The following is a 25,605-nucleotide window of genomic DNA, read 5'->3' as shown; positions in this document are numbered from 1 at the left end:
CCTACAGATATCTTATGAAAATAACTTTATTCAAGTTTGTGAAGGACCAGATGGAATGTACCAAAAAGCACTGAACAGCACATCATTAAATTAATTATCCTGTCATCAGAGATGCTCAGCTGCATTCACGTTATTGCTTTGCCAGTAGAGAAGGGGTAATGAGCACCTGGTGAGGATGTGAGCTGGTTTTTGACGCTTCTTTGAAACTGGGCTACCTCACATATGTCTGAAAAGTATCCCTTTCCTCATCTAGCTAGAAACGTGATGGAAACCCCTTTATTCTGCATTCAGAGGAATTACAGGAACCTACACAGAAAGCTGTAGTTACAAACACGCTTGACCTTACATAGAATAGATAGCAGAAAGTAACGTTGCTGAATGAACTGCAGGGGGAATAGTTGCCTGTGGATTGTTCTCCAACTGCACAAAAAATATTCTACTGTTTGAATGCAATTTTTAGTTAAGTTTTAGTTCTGCTGCCTTTGCATTCCCTTGTGAAGCTACTGCAGCATTCATGCTCCTGCCCACCACAACTCATACTGTTATTATTTCCATTACAGTATTTCTTCCCAAACCTAAATATTCCCAGACACCTTCTGAACAGGCCCACAGAGATTTGAGTAAACTGGGAGGTATCTCAAGAAGGGCTGTGTTTCCAGTTTTCCTATTCACCGAGCCAGTGAGAGACAGTGCAACAAAGTAGGTAAAAGGGGGAAGGCTCTTGGAGCAGATGAACCATGTGCCCAGAATTATTCAGGAAGTTGTACCCAATTGCCAACAGTTTTTGAAGAAGCAGAAACACCTCTTTCTTCTCTAAACATCATCTCGTATTTACAAATGCTTTGAGTCCTAGTGCGGTGCAATTTCAATTACTCAGCAGGAGAACTGTACTTAGAAGAGCTGATAGACTATCTTGGCTATCACGGAGATTGGTGCAGTGCAATAAATCACTCAGACTGAGCCCTAATCCTCAAGGAGCAGCAAAACCTTAACACTGCAGATGCTCACTAATTGAAAGTTGTAAGAGCCCTTCACAGCAGAGGCTTTGCGTAAGACAGATGAGGCTCCTGCACTCCAAAAGTGCATGTGTGGGAGGTCCTGAAACAGTAGTAGGCCAGCATTTAACATTGCAAAGGCCTTGGATGTGAACAGCTTTGTGGAAGAAAAAGGGAATTGCTCTTTTGGCAAAACATGTGAAACCGTCTGTGATAACGGGAATGAGAGCAAGGATGACTGAACAAATATTTGCACTGAATGCCTTGTCAGGACAGGGGAATTGCTACTGATATGATCTTTACTTTCAACGTTACTGCTTCTGACAGTCTTACAGACTTTGCAGATGTTTATTGGCCACTAAATCATTCTTCAAGAATGTTGGCTCCGTTCCCAAACCTGAAGAGTCTGAATGTGAAGGGGTTTGTTATTCAACACACACTGCTGCTTTTGGAGACAGCAATTTTCAAGAAACCAGCTTTCAACAGCAGGGAAGCATCGTCAACTGATAACAACATGGGACTGAATTCAGACTTCTCAGCACTCAGGGCATGAGGCACGCCTGAATAAACGTGCACCACAGAGTGGGGCATCGCCTATCCACGTGGCATAGCACAGCGCCATGTGGGGACACTGCCTGAGCCACGAAAGCAACGTTATGCCACATCAGTGGGCCTATACTGTAGCAAGGATTGCTGTGGAAAGGCAGGACTTACCAGCTCATGCTGACCTTGATATACTTACTGCCTGTGGCTCTTGGTATAGCAGGATTGCATGAATTTGGAGGCCTCTGTAAAACTCACTCCATTATGCTGCAGAAATTATTGCTGTTCCACTCAGCTCCTCTAACTGCAGGACAGATTGCCTAACAGTGAGGTATAGTCAAACCCTAAGCCCAGGAGGAACAGTTTGCATAGATGCAGTTGCTGAGCTGTAGAGGACCCTAAGCCATGGTATTTCAAGCCAAACAGATTTGCTTTCAAATAGAGAGCATCTGAACCATGGGCAATATGCCCAGCCTGTTTCTCTGAGTGAAGATGCCGATTCTCTGAGATCACTGCAAACAGTTCTCACCTGAAAAAGCTCCACTGGCACTGGAAACTGAGTAGTAGTAATAATAATAGTGACAGTAATAACACATCTATTTTAAATAACAAGTGATAAAAAAGAATCCGTGCCTTTGTACTAATAAACCAACAAATTACTACAGCATGATGTAATATTACCACAGTAGACAAACATATTATCCAGCAACATTAGATATATTTCTCCCTAAAAGGCACTAACTACCTTGACCAGTGTAGTCACAGTAGTGAACGTGATCTAAGGGAGTTAAAACCAACAGTCTCCTCTAAAACCTGATTGAATTGGCAGCTATCAGCCTCCAAGATCAAAGTTGGTGTTACCAAAAGCAGTCCCTCAAAACATTTTTTCTCCAAATAGAGTAAATACTCTTTTCTTAAAAATGTCAAATTGCTGATTCAGAGACAGGGTGTGTCAAAAATATGCAAGACAGATGCAGAGAGCAAAAATGTCACATTTACTACATATTGTTTTACATTAGCTCATACAAGTTTTCCTGGAAGTCAGGAGACTTCTATTAGGGAATCCTCCTCTGTTACAATTTACTGTATCAGAGATTTAAAAAACACATACATGTTTATGATAAAGCCATATGGTATTTATGGTTAAATCAAGTGACATGCTTTGAAAAACGAGTCTTTTTGCAAAACATGAATAATTCGAAAGATCTGCATAACAAAAACAACTCAGAAGCCTTATCAGCATGGGTGAATAACCAGACCTGTTACCATTAATTAAAAGACCTTTGCCCAGCAGGGTTTGCAATCAGGGGAAAGTGAGCTTAGATGTATGCATAAAAAACATACAAAATGTCTGCATTTATAGGATACAACTCCTCACACATGCAATTGAAAATCACTGTGGACTTTCTGATCATGTAGCAGCAAAATGAACTTAATCCCAGAGCAACACACAGTTCTGTAGTTTGCTCATGTGTCTTCCCCGATCTGGTTAGATGTCTTCAGAAGGGTAACCAGCGTATGGAACAATCATATGTTTGTACAGACAGCCTTGCATGCTCATCTCCATTTAAGAATTAAGATCCCAAATTTCCACTTCAATAAAGAAAAGCAGTAAGACAGGCAGCCATTGCTCTAAACATAAATAACATTCATATTTTTGGAATAACTATGGTGAGAAAAACCTGAGATGCTTTGATCCCTCCAGTGTGGTCCAGCTCTAGGCTCTGAGCCTTTGGACAGAGGACGAGAGGAGGACCCAGAGCAGCCATGCAAGCCAGGCAGCTATAACTCAAAGGCTTCAAGGTCTGTGAATTTAAATGCTTCGTGTTCTCTAATTAACTCACTGCTATTATTAGCAGTACTTCTGTTTCCACTTTTAGAATAATAAAAGCTTTTTCTTTCAGTTTGCAAGGGTTTTTTGATTTTTATTTTTGCCTGTTAGCCAAAGCTTTCCCACAGAGTGGCAGGCTGTACACCAGAGTTTGCAAAGATGATGGAGACCTGCAAAGGGTCTGCAAAGCAGGCGCAGCAAATCCCACCTATGGACAATGCCTGTTTTCCTCCCTGTTCTCCTTCCGCAACATTGGGTAGCCACAGCAAACATTGTATTTCAGGGTACAGATTCATCAGGACATACAAAGCACCCACACAACCCACCTAGTTGGCTACCATGAACCATTTTACTTCAGATTAACAAGCTAATGAAGTGTAGGCAAAAACAGCCCACCCAGCGGCCCACCCAGCCAGTTCTTAGGCAACTCTCACCTCGGGTAGGAGCATCCTGAGGGGTGCTCCAAGCCCCCTGAAGGCTGCAGACCACCCAGAGCTCTCCCTTCCCCTTGCATCTCCAGCACAGCCAGCTGCTACAGGAAGATAATGCTCATGGCAGGTCCTGCATGATGCTGCTAAGCTTTGCAATTAATACCTGCCTGGCACACTCCACGCTCCCTCTCCATTGGCTTAGATGATTTAATTTTATTTTTTTTACAGGTCTTTGTGGTGAAGCAAAAATCTCAGAATAAAATAAGAAATAGGATGTTGATATGTGTGCCTGTACCCTTAGCACCCATGGAGGAGATGCTTAGAGAAAACAAGAAAGCATGTAAAAACCCTGGCATCATGGCCTTTTCCAGACAATTTTGGTTAATGTTAAGAAGCTGAATTGCTTCGACAGGCCTGGGAGCAGCAATTTCTGCGTTGCTTCCAAAATCTGCATTTTGGTACAGAGAACAATGTATAGGAATGTACAGGAACATCCCCCGTTCACAGTTCTCAATTAAAATAGCTTCTCAGTCGTGTCATACTCTTTTCTAACATCTTCCTCTTCAGCCTTATTTCCAATTGCATTTTCATTTTTCTTTTGGTACAATGATAGGGATAGAAAAACCTGAAACAAGAAGAGACTTCCACTGCCAGTATTTCATCCAAGACCACCTGGTGGGATAGTACCTGGCTTACATGTACCCTCCCTCTCCATTAGGTGTCTAGGCTGGCTTACACACAGCACTTAAAATGAATAAAACATCCCTTCAGAAGTGCCTGGAAGCAGAGATACTGGCAAGGGCTGAGACTAATTTGCTGTAATTACTGAAAGGCAAAGTTTTGAGCAAGACTTTGCATGGTTCACTTCTGTCCAAAGCCTCCTCAAGACTCCAAATGCTGTGGCCTCTAAAATCAAGAGAGCAAAATGCTTTCTCTTCAAATGACTGGCAAAGTAAAAGCAGCAAATCAGCATATCAAAATGAAGGCTTAAATTGTACTACTGTTTGACAACAAAATGAGACCGGTTTCTTCCTGTGTCTTAGAGAAAAATTGGGTCTGTGGAAAACGTTAAGTAGGAGAGTAAATTTTAGAAAAATGGGCAAAATTTATAAATGGAAGTATGACTTTTTAAAGGTTGATTAAACTAGTAACTAGATATGTAGGGGTATAAAATCTGCTGCCTAAATGCTACGTGTACTTGCACAGCACATTTTAAATATATGCACTTCTGTTTCAAGGAAACAGAAGAAAATTTTCTCTGATTATACAAAGAAGCTTCAGATGAGTTGACAGCCCTTTCTATAACCATTGTTCTTATTCTCAAAGATACGTGCAAGACGCATTCCTTTACAAAACATTCCTAATTTCTAAGCAGCAGAAATGACGCCCTGCTTTGGGCAAATACACACTTTTCATTCATTTGGAAAATAAAATAAAATACGATAAAATAAAATAAAATAAAATAAACAGAGTGAGTTTCCAATCAACACTTGTTAATTTGAAACACAAAGAATTCTCCCGTATTGAAAGCAGATTGCTCTGTAAAAATGCTCATTTTCAAGGTCATAACAGTGCTGGCAAAACTCAAAAAAGTTATAGTCCAACTTGCTTGTGCTCAGCTGTGTTTACTTAGTCTCAACTTGACAAAAGTCTGCCTCTGATTATACATAGCAGTCATCTGCCCACAGATAAATAGATATTACACAAACGTTTGGAGGGAATGACATTTGGCTACCATTATTTTTGGAATAATTTACTCTGCATCCTGAACTTGAAACACCAAAATGATTCATAATGTTTTTTTGGATTCCAGTATTTCCATTTGACAAATAAATTGACCTCTATGACCCCTGTGGACTTTACATTGTTCACTTGAGCAAAAAAAAAAAAAAAGGTAATTTTTTGTTAAGTCTTCTGTATGTTTGGAAAATGTGGATTTATTCAGGCCTGCCCCTGTCCGATGCCCATGGCACATCTGGTGCACTTCTGGCAGCAGGGAAGAGCCAGCCCCTGCGCTGCAAATAGCTGCACAAGGCATCCCACCAAAGCAACCTGCAAGTAAATGCATGGTGCTCAGCTATCTGCAGAGTGTGCACCTGCATTTAAAGCCCCCACTAGCGGTAAACCTAATGGCAGTGCCTGAGATACAAATGTGTTTTCTATTTCAAATGTACTTGTTTCAGATGTAAACTTAAAAGCTTTCTGCTTATTATTTGTAGGAGGAAAAATGAATACATATTGTTCATGCTTCTGGATGCCAAACTGATATTTTGCCTTATCCGAGGCAGATAGATGTTTCATGACATTTATAAAATAGCTTATATTTTAAAGCAGACCTGCTGCTTTCTGGTGTGGATAGAAATTTTGTCCAGTTAAAAATATTACTTTGCCCAGGGCACTTTGTGCCATAAATTATATAGGAATAAAGTAAAAATTTACAATCATAGTATAGTCCCTACTCCCATTTTTTTCTTTGACGCCTTTTCCTAGTTCTCTCCTCTTAAAGCCCCTGTCAGCTCCCCAGCACTGACTACCCCAAACAGTGAATACACATTGAGCCCTGGAAGAAGCAAGAGCAATTCAAAGCCCATTAGGAACACTGTAACTGCTGTACATTTAAAGTGGAAGATGTTTCTAGAGTACGATGACGGAAGAATAAAACCTAGACCAGACAGAGAGACAGATAGATTAGTTTCTGTAAGGTTAACACGCTTTCAGAAATGTCTTTTCAATTATAATACCAAAATTAAGAAAGCCTCTGATGCAATAGGAACCATATGTGTTTGACATATCCAGCTTCTCTATCTTTGACATCTAAATATTCAGTTTAAAGAAAATTAAGACATTTGTTTACAAAGAACTAGTTTATGTGTTTACAAGACTAAGCTGAATGTTTTTAGATGGAACGATTATATACTAGTCATTTCCTCTCATTTTCCCTTGATTCAGGAAGGAATAGTACTGCGAAGATGGAATGTGTTTTGGATGTGGACAGCTGGAGGTACAGAAAACAGATTTCTGTCACATGGAACTAACAGTGAATTCCTTCTTTAGGGGCTGTTTTCTTACACAGGCCATGCGTTAGGAGCTCACTCCACTGTGATGCAAAACCCCGCTCATCCAGAAGTGCGCTAATGGTCGCAACCCAAAGAAGAGTTAATTCAGATGGAATCCAGGAAAATGAGGCAGCACAGAAACCTCATCAGCAGTCCAATCACATGACAAAATGTGAGGCATCTCCAAAGCCACTGCCTGCCAAAAAAAGAAAGGCTGCTGCAAGAAAAATACTTTCACAGCTTGATATCTGGGTCTTGTGACTGCTATCCAAACAGGGAGTAAAAGTGGTACTATATAATGTGGCAGGGTAAACAGAACCACCCACTCGTCATCACCAATCATGTTTTTAATTCAGATCAATTCTGTTTCTTTAAAAAATGATGGAGGAAAAAGAAACAAAGCCTTTTACTGAACTTGAAAATTATATGTATAATCTGATCTGGCATTACATATTTCAGGTTCACATATACCACGAACCATATAGGAATGCATGACTTGCCGTGCCAGATCAGACTATCGGTCCATCCCAGGTGATGTCCTTTCTCTGTGAGTGACCAATGCTCATCTCAGGGGAGCACAAAGAAATTGCCCTCAGCCAACTATGCAGTAGGTTAAGAAGATTTTCTGCCTGTAAGTACAGATGATGAACTGAAAATTTTTCAAACAGATTTGATCTGAAAAGTTTACAGAAAGAAGCAGCCCTGGGAGAAGTTCAAACTTTCAGGATCACTGGGTCAGAGAAGCCTCCACATTTTGCCAAACTGTCTTACAGTAGCCTGAAAAGTAGTTACAGCTTTCAAAATATGTCTTGGTGGGATTCTCCGAAGTCTGGGTTGGGTGTGATGAAGCCAGTGTGTGAAAGTTCTTCTGTACATCTGCATCCAGCTTAGTCAGGGAGTGTGGATGTACCGAGACACTAGGAAATCAATAACCACACACCCCACGCAAACAGCCCTCCTCTCACCACCAAAATCAGAGTATTTCTCAGCTTTGGTTCAGTTCAGGTTTTTCACTGAGTTTTGAGCAACATTTTAAGGTTTTAAATTTTAAATAATTTGCATTTTAAGCAAGATCATACCTTTTTCCGGAAGAAAATTTGCTCCTAGCCTAAGTAACATTTAAAAAAAAAAAAAAAGAAAAAGCCAGGACATAGTAATTACATTCAAAGGTGCCTTCCAAGAAGAGTGGTAAAATATATCTGTTGAACGTACATCCATCCTTGTTTGTCAAATACTTTGAAAGGGAAAAACGTCAAACCTCATTTTGTACTGTGAAAAATACTAATATCACCTATGCTTCTCTAATTTTTTCTAGAGCCCTTCCAATTACACTCCAGATTCCTACCAGTATTTCCATCATAACTGTTTTCCCAGTATTTTCTCTTCTTACCTTCATCCCTTCAATCTCTTTTCTTTCTTCCTTCCCCTCCACCAGTCTTCCCTCTCCTCTTCCTTTTTGTTCTTGCCCTTGATTCTGCATTCCTCTTTCCTCGTCCACTCTCCACTCTTTACTACCTTGCAAAAGTTTCTGTCCTTCATTTTCCCACCTGTATTTATTTCCTGGCTGCAAGTTTTCCTTTTTCCCTTCCCTTTCTGTCCTTTTTTTCTATCTTTTGCCTCATAGAGCAAACGTGATACTCCAGCAATAGCCTACCTGAAAAGCAATTTACGTCTTTTAAGTCCATTGTCAGTACTAAAGGGATGGAAAGTGTCTCAAAAAGAGCTAAATGACTATTCCAGTCCCTGCCCCGGACAAACAAGTGTAGCTGCTACTGACAGCTGGAGAAGTTCAGCACCTGAGTCAAGTAATTCCCCATTTGCTACCAGTCACTGCTTTGTGCACGAGTCCTGCTATAGCAATCTTTCCCCACACCAAGGCATGGTAAGACAGACAGAATTTCTTGCGGTGGCCGCAGGGTGTTGGTGATGAGAAAAACAACTCAGATAATGTTAGTCCTTTCTTCCCTCTTGACTGAGCACAGAACCTAAAAGAAGCTGAAATTTTGTTGATACTTAAAAGAATTAGGAAGAGGTCTGTATGAAAACAGAGAGTGCTTCACACCTTGTATTCTGCTGGATCTCTAAGAAAATATCATGAGAAAAATGTACAGTGTAATTAATATCACAGCTAATGAAAATCTTGTGAGACTTGTCTCTGTCTTGGCTTCAAGGGAAGGGGGTGAAAATCACTCCTGGCTTAACATCCCTTGAAGGGACAGAATTACACCACGCAAGCAGTTAGGTTGAGAGGATAAAAAGACTAAGCTGCATTGATTCCCTGAACTTCTTGAGATCTGCCCATCAAAACAGTAAATGTTTGCTTTCCAAGATGAAACAAGCTAATAGAAACATGTGCTGGAAAGCATCTTTATTGCCAATGCTCCAGAGAAAATACTGGGGAACACTTTTGTTTCTGCTGGTGAATTTATTGCTCCTGTAACACAAAAGACTTGCTCCCTCTCCAGCTGGTGCTGCCTGGGCAAGCTCGAGCCGCCTGTGCATGGCCCAATCCAACTTGCACACCCAATCTTTCAAAGGTTTCTCTGTTTGCTTTGTCTCTCTCTTTTTACGTTACTTCTGGTGGTTTTTGGTGTGTGTTTTTGCTGCTGCTCACTTCCCACCCTTACTGCTCTCCAACTGCTCGCCGGGCAGGCGCAGCAATTCCATGTAAGGAGCACGGGGAAGAGAAGCATTCCTTGATTTTCTGTGCACAGTAACTTGCACGACATTTGATCATACACAGAGATTAAGTCATTCATGAATAGGGCCCAAAGGGAGGAACAACTCCAGAAAAACAACCTCCTCGCTGGTAGAGCAGCATCCAGAACTCCACAGTCATCATTGCCACACTTACAGTTCGTAGTCTATCTGGCAACGCCAGGAATCCAACTGCAGGCTCTGTGGTTTAAATAAAATGTATCTACAGCAGCTTGGATCAATGTTTAAAAATGTTCCATGTTATTTTAGTCCAAGGACAAGCTTTTAAAATTAAAAGAAAACTTTGGCTTTAATTACAGATTAAAAGTGAAAGTTGTTTAAAAGGAATGCAAATTCTGAGAAGAACAGTAATAGAAACTATTTAAAAATTAAAACTCATTCTTGTCTCCCCCAGTGTGTGACAAGTCTCCTTGTAAATATTTAAAACAAAAACTTGAAAGTGATTCATTTGTGGACAGTATTTCGGGTGCTTCTGCCTTGCTGTCGTGGATCTTTGGCATAGCTCGACTTTTTCCTACATTTATGTTTTCACGCTAAAATAAATGTCAGATTTTGATGCATGTTGCAATGGCCAAAAAAGAACCACAACAGTAACTTTTACCCACTTTTTCTCTAAACGTCGTTACTACGTATGTGTGCTGCAGCACATGTCAGCACCCTATACGTAAATGCAAAGGGTTTATTCCAGATAAGCTATGAGCAATGCTATCCCAAAGCGGTTAGGTGCACAATGGAGAAGCTGCTGCTCTTGGGATGATTTTCAGCAACAATGGCCCATCTGAAAATCATTAGTGCATAGCAGTGGATTTTCCACATGTTCATATGCTGGACAAGCAGGTTGCCCTTGAAGTATGGTTCCCTGGGGGAAGAAGGAAAACCCAGAGAAAAGTATTCTATTGTCAGATCACGGTTTTGCTAGAGCCAGACAAAAATATGGTCAAGCATTCACTTGGCTGCTCTGCTGGCAAAACTATAGGGTACCGAAATGGAGACAGCTAATGAAGAAGGCAAAGAATGAAGCTCAGGAAGAAGATCTTAAAGGAGCACAGAATTTTTTTTTTCTTTTGAAAAATCAGAAGTAAGGTTAAGTATGCAAAAGTAATGACTTTTATATTTCTGACCTTTATTTTTATAAGGCCAAGAAGGTTTGGAAAGGGTAGCCTTTTCCCAATACCATATCTCATCTCTTAATTCAGATGTGTTTGAAATACCAATGAGAGAGTATTGAAGAAACCTAAATAAAAATGGGTATGAATATAAGTAGGCAGTATTTGATATTTAATGCCCCATTAATCGATAATTTGGCTTGAAGGAGGAAGAAAGTTGGCAAAAAGGAATGGAATTCTTTAGCTCCTTGTTTTACTTAAGAAAAATTCCCAATGGGCTTCACTTAAACAAAGAACTTTAGTTTTCCACTGGAAAGACAAAAAGAAAATCTTGGTCTAGCATGTCCTGCCACATGCTTTAACTGCACAGTAAAAGAGTATGTACTTGGATCCCAGGCACATTTCAAAAGTGTAGTATTTATTAGCTGCTCTTTTGCCAAGTTCCACTATTATCATTTTATTATAACTAAGGTATATTTTTACAAACTAAATTATATTTACGTCTTTAGTTTAAGCATTTGAAGGTATCAGAGTGTCACGTACAGATGACATACAATATATCACAGGAATTTGTTGATTTTCTCCCTCCTTGTCTCCTTTATAAACTTTTACCCTTTATCTGTGATTTTGGGGCATTTGACTTTCCTATAGCCATAATCCAACTTTAAAGACACGTGGGGGCCGATGGACAGCATGAACCCAGGTCTCTGCCCTACCCACTTCAGGCACCTTGTTACAACCCCCTCTGCTCCCCTTTGCTCAGCCTCGCCCAGACCTGACTTTTTGCCAAATCCTCCTTTTTTGCATACAGGAGATGCGGCATGGTGGCACTCAGCCTCTCTGCGGGCAAGGGTGGATGTGGTGGGAGTGTGGAGCTGCTGCAGGGAGTCAGTCCAGACAACGGGATGGAAAGAGGACACGGCCATAAGGATGGCGAGGTCTTTGGTGGGCTCATTTGGGTCCGGGTGTTGCCGTTGCTCTGGGCAGGGATGGGGTGTCTGCAAGCAGCTGTGATTCCCGCAGAGACATGACAGAGCTTCTCAAACCTCCACAAGTGCAGCAGTAATGTGGGGCTGAATAAAGCCTTTATTTTTCCTATTTTGTGCAAGGAATGAAGGAAGAGCAATGAAGGAAGTGCCAAATATGAGCACTTACATTCTCCGAGGGTCACAGTCTTTGATCTGTGAGCAAAGATCCCACTGAAAGCAGCAGGAGTTCACCAAATGAAGTTTGGAAAGCTTTGCAAACACATGAACTTTGTGTGTCAAACCATGTAGCATGCTCTGGGGCCAAAACGCTCAAAAAACAGACCAGATCTTGGCACACTGGATTTTTGCTTGGTCCAACACCAAGCACTTCTAAGGGCTTGATTTTAAAACATTGAGTGCCTGTCCATTCATTACTCTGAATCGTCCATCTGATGTAATTATTAGCCCCTTTTGAAATAATGGGGCATAGAGTTGGGGATATGAATCTGTAAGTGCACTGGAGGGGTATAGAGGACTCCGAAATACTAGTGATCTTTTCTATATGGAGATCCACAACGAATATAACAAACACAAATTAATTCTTACACATGCTGGTAGCCAGGAGAAATTATTATCACTCACAGTCTTGTTAGATGAGAACTGAAAACAGCAGCAGAAATGCTGCGAGGCAGTACTAAAATGAAAACAGGCTTATAAAGATACCTGACATTTTATTTCATTTAAAATGTTTAAAAAAGCATTTCTTTACCTTCGTTTAGCCAAAGTCTGGGCACGCAAAAAAGGCCTTTGCATAAAACATCAGCTCCACTGGGATCACTCCCTGCAGGTCAGCCTCATCGTCTTTGCTGACCACCATGAACGGGATTTGGGGTTTTTCTAGGAGAGCTGGGGCAAGTATTTCAGTATGGGATTTGAATGGGAGATACCTAATGATTTGTGGATAATACAACTGGGGGCCTGATTTCCCCTATTTTACAAAGTTTACTGCCAGTCTGAAATGCTGTTCAGCTCCAAGCTGAAGGAGGAAACACAGCAAAACTGCAAAGCAGCAGAGATTACTGCTGAGCACTGAGGAAATGTGTGTATAGAGAGAGAGAGGTATATACATATGGAAGTATGAATATATTTCACAGATACATGAATATATGAATATATATATAAGTACATGAAAGATTGTACAGTCTACACACATTACTGCAGTCTCTTGAGCTGAGAGCAAAACAGATATTTTGGCTTCTCCCCACTTCAGAAAGTGTTGCTAACCATCCAGTACTACGGGGCATCAACAGTTAGGAAGCCGCACCTCCTGATATTGCTGAGGGGAAAGGGCCATGGGCTTCACGCAGCTCCCACACAGCACTGGTGTGATGGCAGTGCCAGGGGATGGAATTAGGCAGTAACCACAAGCTACACCAGCTAACCACCAGAAAAGTGAGAAAAGTAGGATGGTGAGTTTGAGTGTGCCCTTGTAACATGCAATCTGTCACCCCTGTCCTTGGGTGCAGAGCTGTCACAAATGTTCAGGAGCAGAGGGTGCGACGTACACGCTGGAGCAATGGGAACCATCCAGGCTTCCCACGGATCTGACCACAACGGGGCAGCCCCACACCCTGCTCCTTGGGATGGGAGGAGCAGCTGGAGGAGAAAGGACTTGGGATGAAACTCCGGCAGTCAGGGGCAGAGACAAATCCTCCAGCACACCGAGACCTCATTATAACTGACCACAGTGTCTAGCCCACAAAGTACATGCAGTGCAGGGAGAGCAATCCTGCTGCTGTTTTGCAATGCATTACAAAATAGCTTGGCGAGCAGGAAGAATTTGAGGCAATTCGCTCCTGAAGAGCCAGGTCGTGAGGAGCCTTCGTTTTTCCAGCAAACTGGATTTAAGCTGACAAATAGTAACTGAGAGAAAAAAGTCTGACAAAGTAAAGGGGAGATGGAGAAACCGACAACATTTAACTTGATCTTCAATGGTGTAAATCTGTCAATACCCGCAAATGACCGCGAGGCCTCATGCCAGCTTTTGCTCTGAGATACCGTAACTAAGACGTTTGGCTGGTACCTCACATTGGAAAGAAAGTTTTTACATTTAGAAATGTAAAACATTGTAACATTTAAGGAATTTTGGCTACAGCCCACTAGCCAGCCTTCCTCCAGCTTCAACTAAGGGATTATTTTGAATGCTGCTTTGCTTTTCATGCATCTGTTGCCTAAATCAATGTGGAGGCATGAGGGAGGGACCGAAAACTGGCCTTAGAAATAACGGTATATTTTAGTGTCATAACTGAGAGTCTTGGCAATCCCTTTTAACTCGAAATGTCAGTGCCATACCAAATGATCTGGTCACCATAACCTCAGCTTCTGGCCATCAGCGAAAGAACAGAGATAGAGGCTCCAACATCAGGTTTCAAGGCCACTGTGAAAAATTAAGGAAAACGCATTTCATGGCTCGTTGCAATTTTGCCTTACCTATTTTTGTGTTTCTTTTCAGCTGTTCCAGCTCTAGCTGTTTATCTGATCTTTTTCTGTTTGAATTGTTTTTACGTTTTCCAGATTTTCTACAATGCCGCTTACTTCTCCAACTTAGTTCCCTGCTTTAAACGCCCGCTCTTTTTGTTTTGTAGCTCACATAAAACTCACTTAGATTATTGACTTTTGTCCGCTTTGACTGTTTGATGTATTTCTCCTTTAACAAATCTAAAATGTCTATCCAATGCCATTTTAATGCCATTAAGCATACAAAACCTGCAATGGTCTTTAGGACCCGCCGATAATTTCCATGCCTACCCCTTGTATCTCACACCCAAATTTTTACGTTTGGAGTGAAGTGGATTGAACGAAACAGAATCCAGCTCTGCTTTTCTGTTTTGGGATAATTAGAAACTAGAAATTGAACTTTAGAGAGGCAGATGTGAGATTTGGGGGGAACAGGTGTTTCTACAAGCATTCCCCTTGCTCCATCAAGTTGGCAAAAATCTCATACACACCACCCACAGACTCCCCACATTTTCTGAACACAACCAAGGAGTTTTCTGAGCGGCGGGGTACGGACCCATCTGCAGCCCACGCAGAGATTCCAGGTCCCCCTCAATCCTCTCGTCAAACTGTGCCAAAGCCCTCCCAAGGGCTCTGCTGTGAATGTGCATGGAGGATCAGAAGTCTGGTCTCACTAAACTGCTTTCATCATTATGGTTCTGGTATTCACATTATGGACAAATGACCTAAAAAATTTCAGTTAAACACATAAAGGAGTTTTTTAAGTTGCGGAATGACTTTCAAAAACCACAAACCTGCAAAGGGAAATAGGATTTGCTGGATCAGATAAGATTACTAGTCTATCTGGTCAGGCAACTTCCAGCTTGTAGCTTTTTACAAAAAAAAAATGAGATAGAAACAAGAGATGGTGAATAAAACTAATTTTGCAGTTCAATATTGAAAGAGTTTTGAACATATTTTAAGAGAATCTCAGTCAAAAATCCAATTCAGGAGAAAACAACCTGGTCTTTTTATTTCTCATTATTATTATTTTTTCTTTAATTATGATCAAAAGATAATTTTTTCCGTTAGTTCTGGTAGCTTCTTGCGCTACCTGAGAGTGATCAGACCCTGTGTTGGAACAAGATCCTGTAGACGTTCATGCATTTGCCACCCATGTCAAAATATTAACATGGTAAGGAAAGTGCATGTGCTTGTGCCTGTGAGCAAACATAGTTAAACTCAAAACATTATCCTTATTTACTATGTATATGATCAAACACAAACAAGCTGCTTTCCACGAGTCTCATCATAAGCATAAAATATTTCAAACTCCTGGACTACTAAGAAGGTTACAGCTTTATTCAGCAGTCATCGTGCTCCAGATTTACAGGCCTAGCTGCGATGACTACGACTGGGATGTACCTGCTTAAATCCCTTCCACAGATGGGAGAACGAGCGCTGCCTGTGCCAAGTTTCAGTCTGGATTGAATTTTTACAGCTGGGTCATAAATTTGTGGATTAAAAGGGTTCTAATGGAAACACAGATACAGCCCTAACTGCAGCAACATGAACACCAGCGCCGTAACACCACGTGCGGGATGCACCGGGAGGTTACCCAAAGCCGCCGTATTTATCCCAAGCGGAGGGGGGATGCTGGAACATGCAGGAACCCCACGCCAGGTATGAAGTTTCAATTCAGACATTTTTCCAGAGAGAAGTGAAAATTTTTATGGGCTCCCCATTCCTTCACATTTACTGCCACAGGATGGGACAAGCACAGCTTGCGCCTGGCTTTCCTGTACCCCTCCCCTCCCGCTCACATTTGGTGTATTGCATGCTGTGTTAATATGTGGCACCGAAGACAGTGTTTGCTCATGAAGGAAATGTATTTCATATGTAAAAGTAACTCACTGGGCAAAAAAGGATGGGTTTTGTCCCTGGAATTTCTCTTTCTTCTCGTGCAGGTGCCACATGCTGCAGAGCTCCAAGGCGCAGGATGGGCACGTTTCACAACCCAGTGCGGGGGGCCATCTGCCTCCAGGCATAGCTGTGCACTCAAGATCACTTTCCCGTCAGTGATATATCGAGTTAAATGTGTGATTACAGAGGACCTTCCCCAGAAGGGAGGAAAGTGCTCCCTTTGCAGAGCCCGCCACCACTCCCAGCAGAAGCAGCTGCAGCCGCCGGCGCTCACAGGCACCAGGGCAGAAGCCGTGCTGGCGAGGCAGCGTGCAAGCCTGGCGTTCCTGGTATAAGTCACCTGCACAGGAATCTGGCTACCCAGGAAAATCCTGCTCTAGCTCTGGAAAGGCAGAAGGAGACACATCCATTTCACTGAATCAGTTTTCCCAGGTGGTAATTTCACACAGTCTTTAAATATTCATTGAATTAACTGCTAATTTTCTCACTAATTTCCCCATTATATTCATTGTTAGTCATGTAGCCTACAGCTTAAACTGGAAAACATTCTGATTTATGCCTGTGTATTTTTCCACACACACAATTTCCTGCAACATTCACATTTGGGCTGACCTCAGGTTTTAAAACCCAGCATAATTCTGAGGCCGTTTTGAACAATGGGGAAATGGGGATAAATATTTTATTCTCCTTGAACACACCTTTGCTAAATAAATGAGTCCTGAGGCTTGGCCTGGAGCATTTGCTAACTCTAACGAGGAGTATTAAAATACATGGTTGTTAGCAACTGGTGACAGCACCATACATTTTCCTCGCTGTGTCTAAGAAAGGTCCCAGGCAAGCACGGGGATGTGCGGCTTTTTTGGCTGCTGTTGAGAATATTTGCATTGGGGAAACATTAATGGTCTCAGAGAAGCCCCAGCAAGCTGCTGTGAGGGCATGGGCAGCAGAAACCTGTGGCCACGGAAATACGGACAACCCCCTGGTTCTTCAATCTCACTTATTTTTTTTGTCAAATGTTGTCATTTTTTCCATTCCGAATCACTCACGCGAAAGCATCTCGTTCTCTGTGATGCTGTCGGGAGCTGCCGGGCATGTGGGCTGTTGCCCTAAAGTAAGCTGCATTGGAGAAAATGCTCTGCAGCCCCGCAGCTGGCGTGAGCTCGGTTTTACCAAAGTACACAGAAAGTTCACTGTGGCATCAACCGAAGCAAAACCAGCAGCAGACGCGCACGGGTACTTCCCCTGCTCCCTGCTGTCTGCACCACAATGACACCCAATTGTATCCACGAACATGCTGCTATCACAAGCCCAGTGCATGACCCAATCTCCAGAATTTTTAAAACTTTGAGTTTTAGAAAAACAAAACCAAAAACAGAGCCCAAAACATGCATAATCATCTATATCTGAAAACAAACACATAAAACAAGGATGCACGGTGTTTGCACCCGGCTCTTGTGAGAAAACAAATACTCCCTTTTCCTACAGAACTGCCCATTTCAGAACAGGGAGTGGAGAGAAATGGCTCAGAAAAGCCAATAACAAAGGAGCTTCCCCCCCGCCCTCAGGAGGGGAAGGTCTCCCCTGCCACAGCAGCCCCCGTGCCCAGGCTTTGGGGAGGATGCTCGGCCCCTGCACTCTCGGCCGAGCCGCCCGGCACAGCATGATCTTCCTCCATTCTGCTACCTGAGAAATTTTGGTTGAAACCGATACATTTCAAAAAATAAAAATAAAAAAAAATAATAAAAAAAAGATTCTGTCATTTAGAAATAATGACCCATTCCACTTGCAAGATAAATGTTGAGAAATCAAGAAACTAGAGGAGGCTGGGAAGACGAACTAGAAAGAAGAGCTTATTTGATTTCCGCTATTCAGACTGAAAGAAATGCAAGAAGCAAACAACCAACTTAACTGGGAGGGGAGCAGGCAGGATCTTTAAAATTCTCAAGTTTGGGCTATCATTATAAATATTAAACTTGACGCTGTCCCTGTAGCGAAGCAGTTTCCTTTTAATCTTTCTTTAGGAAAAAAACGACAGAACAGCAAATTAAAAGCAATCCGCTCCCCAGTTCTCAATTCCACACTATTTCAGTGTCGATGAATCTGGCCATGTAATAACAAAATTCCTGCAGAAATACAATCTTAAATGCGCAACCTTCAAATCGCAGTTGCGCTGCTTTGTGCATTTAATACTGTACTCGACATTCCCCTTTTTAATTTCACTTCTGGAGAACATTAGGATCTGCAACAAGGACCTCCTTCAGCTCTCCCAGGTTTGCATTTATTTTAAGGTATCCCCAAGGTCTCCAGCACCGTTTAGACTGAACTTGCAAAAGTCACTAATGCTCGCAGCTTTTGCTGGTCCCTCGAGTCATTTCTGAAAACAGGTTCCTTTGTGCTCACATTATGCTTTTAAATTTTATAGCTCGTTTTTAAATTACATGTTAATTTCTAAAAATGTTAAATTGAGAGGAAAATTTGGCAAGGACCACACAAAACCACAGGGCTGTTCTACAGTTTTGTGTCTGCACAGTGCGTATGTGAATGCCTACGCCCTAATATCTAAGTGGGGCTCTATGTGGGCCTGCTCCTGCAGCGTGCTGAGCGCTGCCTCAGAGATGCTCAGTGTGCTGCAGTAAGAGTCCCAGGATCATGCTTTATAAATCACAAACTTTGTAAGATCCAAATCAAAGAAAAAAAAAGGAAGGCGAGAGGAAAGAAAAAGGCAGCAGTAATGAAAACATCAGAAACTAAACACACTCCCGAGTATAAATGCCTAAAAATAGAGATCAAACATTTTCAAAAATCAAACAGTCATTCAAGATTTTTTTAAAGCCACCCTCCTTCCCAGGCCTGTAAGTCTTTAGTTTCCTCACTATTTTTATTTGTTCTGGCTTTTCTGCTGTGCTAAGTAACATATAAATTGAAATCAACGAAAACTGCCCGCATAAAGAAGTTAGAAAGCTCCCTGTCCTGCCATTTCAACACTCTTTCTCTCCCTCTCGGTTTAATTTTTGCTTTCTTTTGCACAACACAGCTCACCAGACAGCGATATCCCAGAAAGTTGGGCTTTTTCATTTCCTTGAACTGTAACAATGCAGAGCGTTTTGTTTCTGCAGGTGACCAGCGACACAGGACTCGTAGAGCACCGGCCGTCCGTAACCACAAAAACAAAGTCGGCGTTTTGGTAATTCATGAAACAAAGACTGGCGTGGGTGTTTCAGATTTACATCCACCTTCACTACAAACATTATTAGGTCTTTTTGCTATATGTTTTTTGAAGTGCTTGTTGCAGCCGGACTGTTATTTCAATGTGCATTTGGGCAACAAATAGAGATAGGCGAGTCTGGTTTTAGTTATTCCTGTCATACAGAGAACCTGCTGCGAGTGAAAGCCTGCCAAGGACTTAATGAAAACTTGTTCTCTAACATGGATTTTTAACTAAACAAAAATACTGAAGCAAGCATTTCAGTGGTCAGTTTAAGACATATTTGGCCAATAATATATATTTATATATTATACCTGCACAAGGATTAATCTGAACTGAAAATTTCTGCCTTAAGCGAACACATTCACGTATGCCACATTATATATATGTAAGCATATCAGCTTACGACAGAACCGCTTACATATGTGGCATATCCAAGCATATTCACAGCCTTTTCTGGTCTGTTCTTTCTGAGCTGGCTGTACCCTGTCCCCCCACATCCTACACCGCATCCCCTCCGTGCACGTTTGCTGCACGAGCTCCACAGCCCGAGAGGGAGGGCAGGGCTGGGGGAGGCAGCAGTGCAGACACCGTCCGTGCAGGGACAGAGATTTTGTGGTTGCTGCTTCTGCTCCAGCACTAAAGCTGCTTCTCACGAGCTCACGGGAATCGTGCAGAGGTACAAAGCGAGGCCATTCTCCCGACTGCCAGCTATACAGCCTGTCCTTGATCTTTACACGGGATTTCCCGGTTGCGTGAACCCAGAGTAGCATATGGTCCAGTGTTTATAAGCATGTTAATGACTGAAATGGGAAATTGTACTACCCATTTTCCTTATAAACTTTAAACTGCAATTTCTTGTTTCTGTCACCGGACGCTGCGCTCATATCCTGTTAATTTGGTGCAGGCTACTGAGCCGCTTGTGGCCACGCTGACCCCAAGCACTGCAGGCACTGAAGTGACCGAAATCAGAGCCTGGCCCATGGCATGGAGCAGACCCCACCAGTAAACTTTCTGCTCACAATCTGCTACAAAAAGGTGCTTTTTCAGGAAAGCACAATAAAGAATTTCCTTCAAAACAAATGACTTCCTGCTCCTACGAGCACAGTAATACTGTCAAACATTTCTCAAAAATAAAATGTCAATCAATTTTCACCCTGTGTTTTTTTGACATCCTGTTCAAAATGTCTTCATAAAATAAAACATCTATCAGGAACTTCAAAATTCTGCTTCAGCCCCTTTGTGTTAAAAGTTAGCTGCTTTGTGTAACAAAGGACTGTAGAGGCAAGCTCCTTTTAAGCGCTGATATCTCACTTGAAATATCCACTTGCTGCTACCAGGAGAGACACAGTTGGACACACGCTGTTATTTTGCTTAACCGAAGTGGAGTGCAGCTATTTTTGAGAACACAGACACAAGTATGCTGTACGACTGCACTGAGAGCTGCCATCCCAGGTGTTGTTCAAATTACACAGAGAAGACAACAAAAATAAAATGTCCTTATTTTCTCCCGTCCTAGCAATCATTTCTTTAATTTCATCTATTTCTAAACAGGTTTTATGAAGGGATGATAACTTGAAAATATCTACTTTTTCATGAAGGAGTCAATTCCTGCATGTTACAACATCATCAGAAAACCATTAGTGGGGTTGTAACCTTGTAGCTGAAAAAAGCCTACTGTACCTATTATTTCCTGCATGTGCACTCACATATGGGTAGGATATATCAAATAATATATAGCATGCACATGACCTTTTTCTTTCTATTGGCAAGCTACTGCTTGTCTGCTTTGGGGGTGTAAAAAGAATAAAACTACATCCTGAGAGCTGCTAGTGTGTTCTCACCAGAGGCCATGGCACTGCAAAACATTAACAAAGATGTTTAAGAAGTGACTTAAATACGATCTCAAGAGGAGTTCCATAAATGCCAGTTATGAACTTTAAGGACAAATATACCGGTTTTTAGTCATTCCAGCCCAGCTTGTGAACTCAGTGCAGTTACAACGTGCCTGTCTCAGCCTTCTCATTAGAGACCATATTTTTCAGTGCAGCTTGGAACTTGGCAAGAAGAACTTAATCCAGTAGCAAATTTATTACAATTTTTAAAAAGTCACTGTGTCCATTTTTAAGTTACGGTATAAAAGTACAGAAAAACAGAAGTTTACATATCTGAGCTGCTGCATCTGTTCTTGAGTAACTTTTCACTTAAAAATAAAACTTGGCAGACAACACAACCATAATGTGGACCAAATGCATTTGGTATGTTGAAAAAAAAAATCCCTAAATGAATAGAGAGAGTTAATTTTGAAATGTATTCATCGTGCATGCAACGTGTTCTTGCTCCCCACAAGATCCTGTTTCTCTATGGGGCCTCCACTCCTGCCTTGGTCATCTCCTGACAACCTGCACGTACCAATGTCCTCCTACCCCCACCAGAGCATGCGGCCTTCTGAAAAGCTGGTCGCCCCTTCACAGGGACAAAAATCATGTGAAATATGCTTGGAAAGAGGAGGCAGGAAAAGGCTGCAGACTTGAGAGGCTGCAAAGGAGATGGGCACCCCAGCCTGCCTGCCAGGGAAGCCACAAGGAACCAAGTACAACATCTAAATCTACAGTTAATTCAGTGCAAAGCCCTCCAGCACATTGCAGCAATGTCTATCCATCCATCCCAAAAGTGATGATGCCTGTGAAAGGGCCACTCTCACAGGGAAAATACAAAGGGCTGCTGTGATGGGTGGAAATCCCAAGCCGCCAGCTGAGACCTTCAGAGATTTGGAAGCAGAAATTAATTTTTTTCAAAGACGAGAGGACAGCCATTGCGTTATGTCCCCAGGGAAATTCAGAACAAGATTTGCAAGAGGAGCCTTCCAGCACTCACTGCCCCACAGGGACCTGAGCAGGTCCTGACCTTGCCCTGATTTACAGCAATTTGCTGGCATGAACCAGGCAGCCCCACATGCCTTCCTCTGGTAACACAACGGATGACGGAAATCATGCTTTTATGTTTTTATTGATAAGATAAAAGCTATAAATTATGTGTAACCTCTCAAAAGCATTAAACCAAGATCTTTAAAGGCCGAGTCTGTGGCTCCTTAGCTCAGTGCACTGTGCCTGGAGAGCGGTACAGAAACCGGTCTAAACTGATTAACCCATGTAATCATGAGAGGCAAAGGCCACGCAATGGAGAAGGCACCCTGAGAACAGCAATCGGGATGTACAACAGGAGAAGAAAGTCACATGCACTCCACCAAGGGGCATATGGCTCATATAGGTGCCACAAACAGCCACCTTGAAAATGGAAAGTCCTCTTCCTTCCAGCTGGGGCCACAGGGTACTTCACTCCAGAATACTCAAAAGTTTTCTTCCTCTTTAGGCTTGCCGTAGTGCTGGCAAACAGGCCTACAAGTGTCATTTTAAAAATCCGCCCTGTAGCTCCATTTAAAATGCAAACCAGCTCCATTTAGCAGTCAGTAACAGCACAGAGCTCCAACACTGCAGAGAGGACTCCTTCAGCGATCGCGAGGGTCAGTAGGAGCTATCCCCTCTAGTAAGAGAGGACGGGTTGGAGTTACCCACTCTCATACAAAGGCAAGGACAGGAGTTTCCCTCTCATAGGAGAAGATGAACAGGAGTTACCCACTTTTGTAAAAGGCCCAGCCAGGTGACACAATTCCAGGAACACCAACACCAAAGCTGTATTAGAAATGATGCAGAAAGAATCCCTTACCTGTCCGGTAGACAAAATTGCCCTCTGTCTCTGATGACGATGGAGACACCAATTCCTCCTCGAATTCATTGGAACTAAATGAACCAGAGTGATTCCTTTGCCTTGTTTTTTCCATCATAGCTGCGTTAGTAGCCATGACGTGCCTCAACGAGTCATTCAGGTAGCGATTCAATAAGCTGCTTTTGTATTTGGGGGGTGACACGTAATCCTCATTGGCACTTGTTTCTGGTCTCACTCCTGTTTTTATGACTGAACTTTCAGTTTTAATCACAGTGTGATGAACTGGTTTGTTGTATCCCCCTTCATTCATATGGTTTCTTGGAGGATTCTCTCCATCTAAAAACAAAGGCAGAAAGATACAGTGATACATCAGATACCTAATATTTAACAAGAGGCACTCTCTACATGTTTTAAATTGCTATAAATATAACTAAAACTAGACAAAAAATTTTAGACATCAACATTAGCCAATTACTTTGATTTTCTTCTGTTCACACATTACTCAGACTAGTTCCCAGGATTCTCAGATGTTCCTGCTATAGCAAATTAATTAGCTGTTATAAAACAGTCTTTGGGGCTAATTTGTTTGTAAGCAAGACAGAGCAGGTAAGAAAAAAAAAAAAAAAAAAAAGAGAGAAGTGCCTTAATGTTAAGCCTTTCAATATCTGGTTGAATAAACTTAGTTTTTATTATCATAACTTGGAATTTGCTTCTCCTGAATACTGGCGCAAATTTAAGCATATTTTGTTAAACTGTACTCTTTTAGCTGTCCTGCAAACAATTTTTCAAAGGAAAGTACATACCAAAGAAATGTGAGAACAAACTGAAATGGGAACAAATAGAATTGAAACTGAGTACAAATTGAACCATTCTTTTAAAAATTCACATACACATTTCTGGCAATGTTCTGTAGCATTTTTTTCCTCACAACTGGCAGAAAAGAGTACAGACATGATTAGTAACAATATTGTATTAAAAAAATACAGGGTACTATTAAAAAAGTTCCTACATTCGTTAATTTGGGCAAGAGAAAGATTTTTCAGAGAAACTTTAAGGTAAATGCTTGCTGGTAAAATACAAACTAAATACAGTAATTTCTAGTTAAGCACACAATAAGCCCCACTGCAGTTAATCAGATTGTCTCAATGATGTGATATTGATGTAGCCCTTCCATCTAGGAAAATAACTGTCCAGAGACTTCTCATTTCCTTACACGGACAAATGAAACCATTTTTTCCTTTAAAGCAGAATGTGCCTGTAGAACTGAATGAACTGGCAATTATCTTTCTAGTAGCAAAGCTACACAAAGCAGGCAAATAACATGCAACCAGACTGTTACCCTTGAATAACCTACACAATCCCATTTTGCAAGTGTTTTGCAACTGCTCCCAGTAGTATTTGTGAGCCAAAAATGGCCCCTAATTCACAGAGGTGGCTCCACTGAGGGCATGTGAGAAATCAGAGCCAACTTATGATATCTGATACTTTCTAAATATATTTTAATCAGTGTAAAATTCACAGAATCATTTAGTTGATTTAAAATGCCTCAACAAACCTTCAGAGCACGAGTCATCACTGCTCACACTAAGTCTTTCAGCATTTCCTTGAACATATTTGTTGTACAGCTTTATTCGTAAAGCCCAGCTGAGGTCTGGTTGCCTGACCGTATTCTTAAGGCGACGTCTTGCATTGGCAAACCAGTTCGACACCTGCTTAAAAATGAATGTGTTAGTTTCCCTTGAAAACAATGCAAATAAACAAATCCAACCCATACAGTTTACACAAATTTTACGTGTGCCCTAAGGAGACAGCAAATAAGGGAAACATCCCTCAACCATGGGGCACCAGGAGTCTGTGAAACTGTCACTGAGCAGAGCAGAAACCTCAGATAACTCAGAAGGTTCAGCCTTTCTGTCCTTCACAAGTGTCAGCAAACCCTCAACAATTTATTAACAAATGTTTAATTAAGGCGTCCTCAAGTATTCATTTTATATTAATCTTCCCTCTTTTACAGATAATGCCCTGAACTTCCAATACAAAACTTTGATGTATTAATAACATCCTAAATTAAAATTAATAAGTAATGTTAGGCAATTTGCCTTTGATGTTTATGTAGGCTACAATAAAACTGCTGAACAGAAAAACCTATTCTGCATTTGGTTATATAAAAGCCTAAATTCTTCCTTGTGTTTTATCAGGTCGTGAAGAACAGCAGCAAGTGGGTATCAGGACAGTCCAACACAGACCACTGCACACGTTGAGTCACGGCAGAAATCAGCCATTTGCTCTACAGATTAGCAGCTTTCACAAACTCCTTCTGTCATGGAAATCCTAAAAAAAAACCAGCAAAAATAAGAATTCCTTGCACAGTGACTACTAAAGACAGGAAGCTATGGATTTTCTCAGTTCTCAGTGACATTGCATGAAACTGTACCTTAGAAAACACTGGCCTTAAATTTACTGTAACTTAAAAATATACAAAATAGAAAATACGGTACTGACAAAGTGACCTCACCATAACCTAACTATGAGCAAGAGCAGAGGCAAGCTACATCAGCTCTAACAATATTTATCTAATGATAAATCAGGTCTCAAAAATGCTATTTG

General features: G+C 41.6%; 1 protein-coding gene across 4 annotated transcripts in view; it reads right to left on the bottom strand.

Annotated features, from left to right (window-relative positions):
* The window catches only part of MKX (mohawk homeobox), a 48,992-nt gene that overhangs the window by 12,262 nt on the left and 11,125 nt on the right, over window positions 1–25,605 (bottom strand). For all 4 annotated transcript variants that reach the window (XM_066991570.1, XM_066991571.1, XM_066991569.1 and 1 more), the window contains 2 exons: window positions 24,554–24,707; window positions 22,999–23,334 (listed from right to left, as the gene is read on the bottom strand). In XM_066991570.1, coding sequence (XP_066847671.1) covers window positions 22,999–23,334; window positions 24,554–24,707 — 490 coding nt within the window. The remainder of the gene's footprint in view (window positions 1–22,998; window positions 23,335–24,553; window positions 24,708–25,605) is intronic.

This window comes from Anser cygnoides, chromosome 2, assembly GCF_040182565.1.
Source record: "Anser cygnoides isolate HZ-2024a breed goose chromosome 2, Taihu_goose_T2T_genome, whole genome shotgun sequence".
NCBI lineage: Eukaryota > Metazoa > Chordata > Aves > Anseriformes > Anatidae > Anser > Anser cygnoides.
Note: the sequence above shows the minus strand (reverse complement) of the source record. Positions and strands in the feature narration are given on the sequence as shown.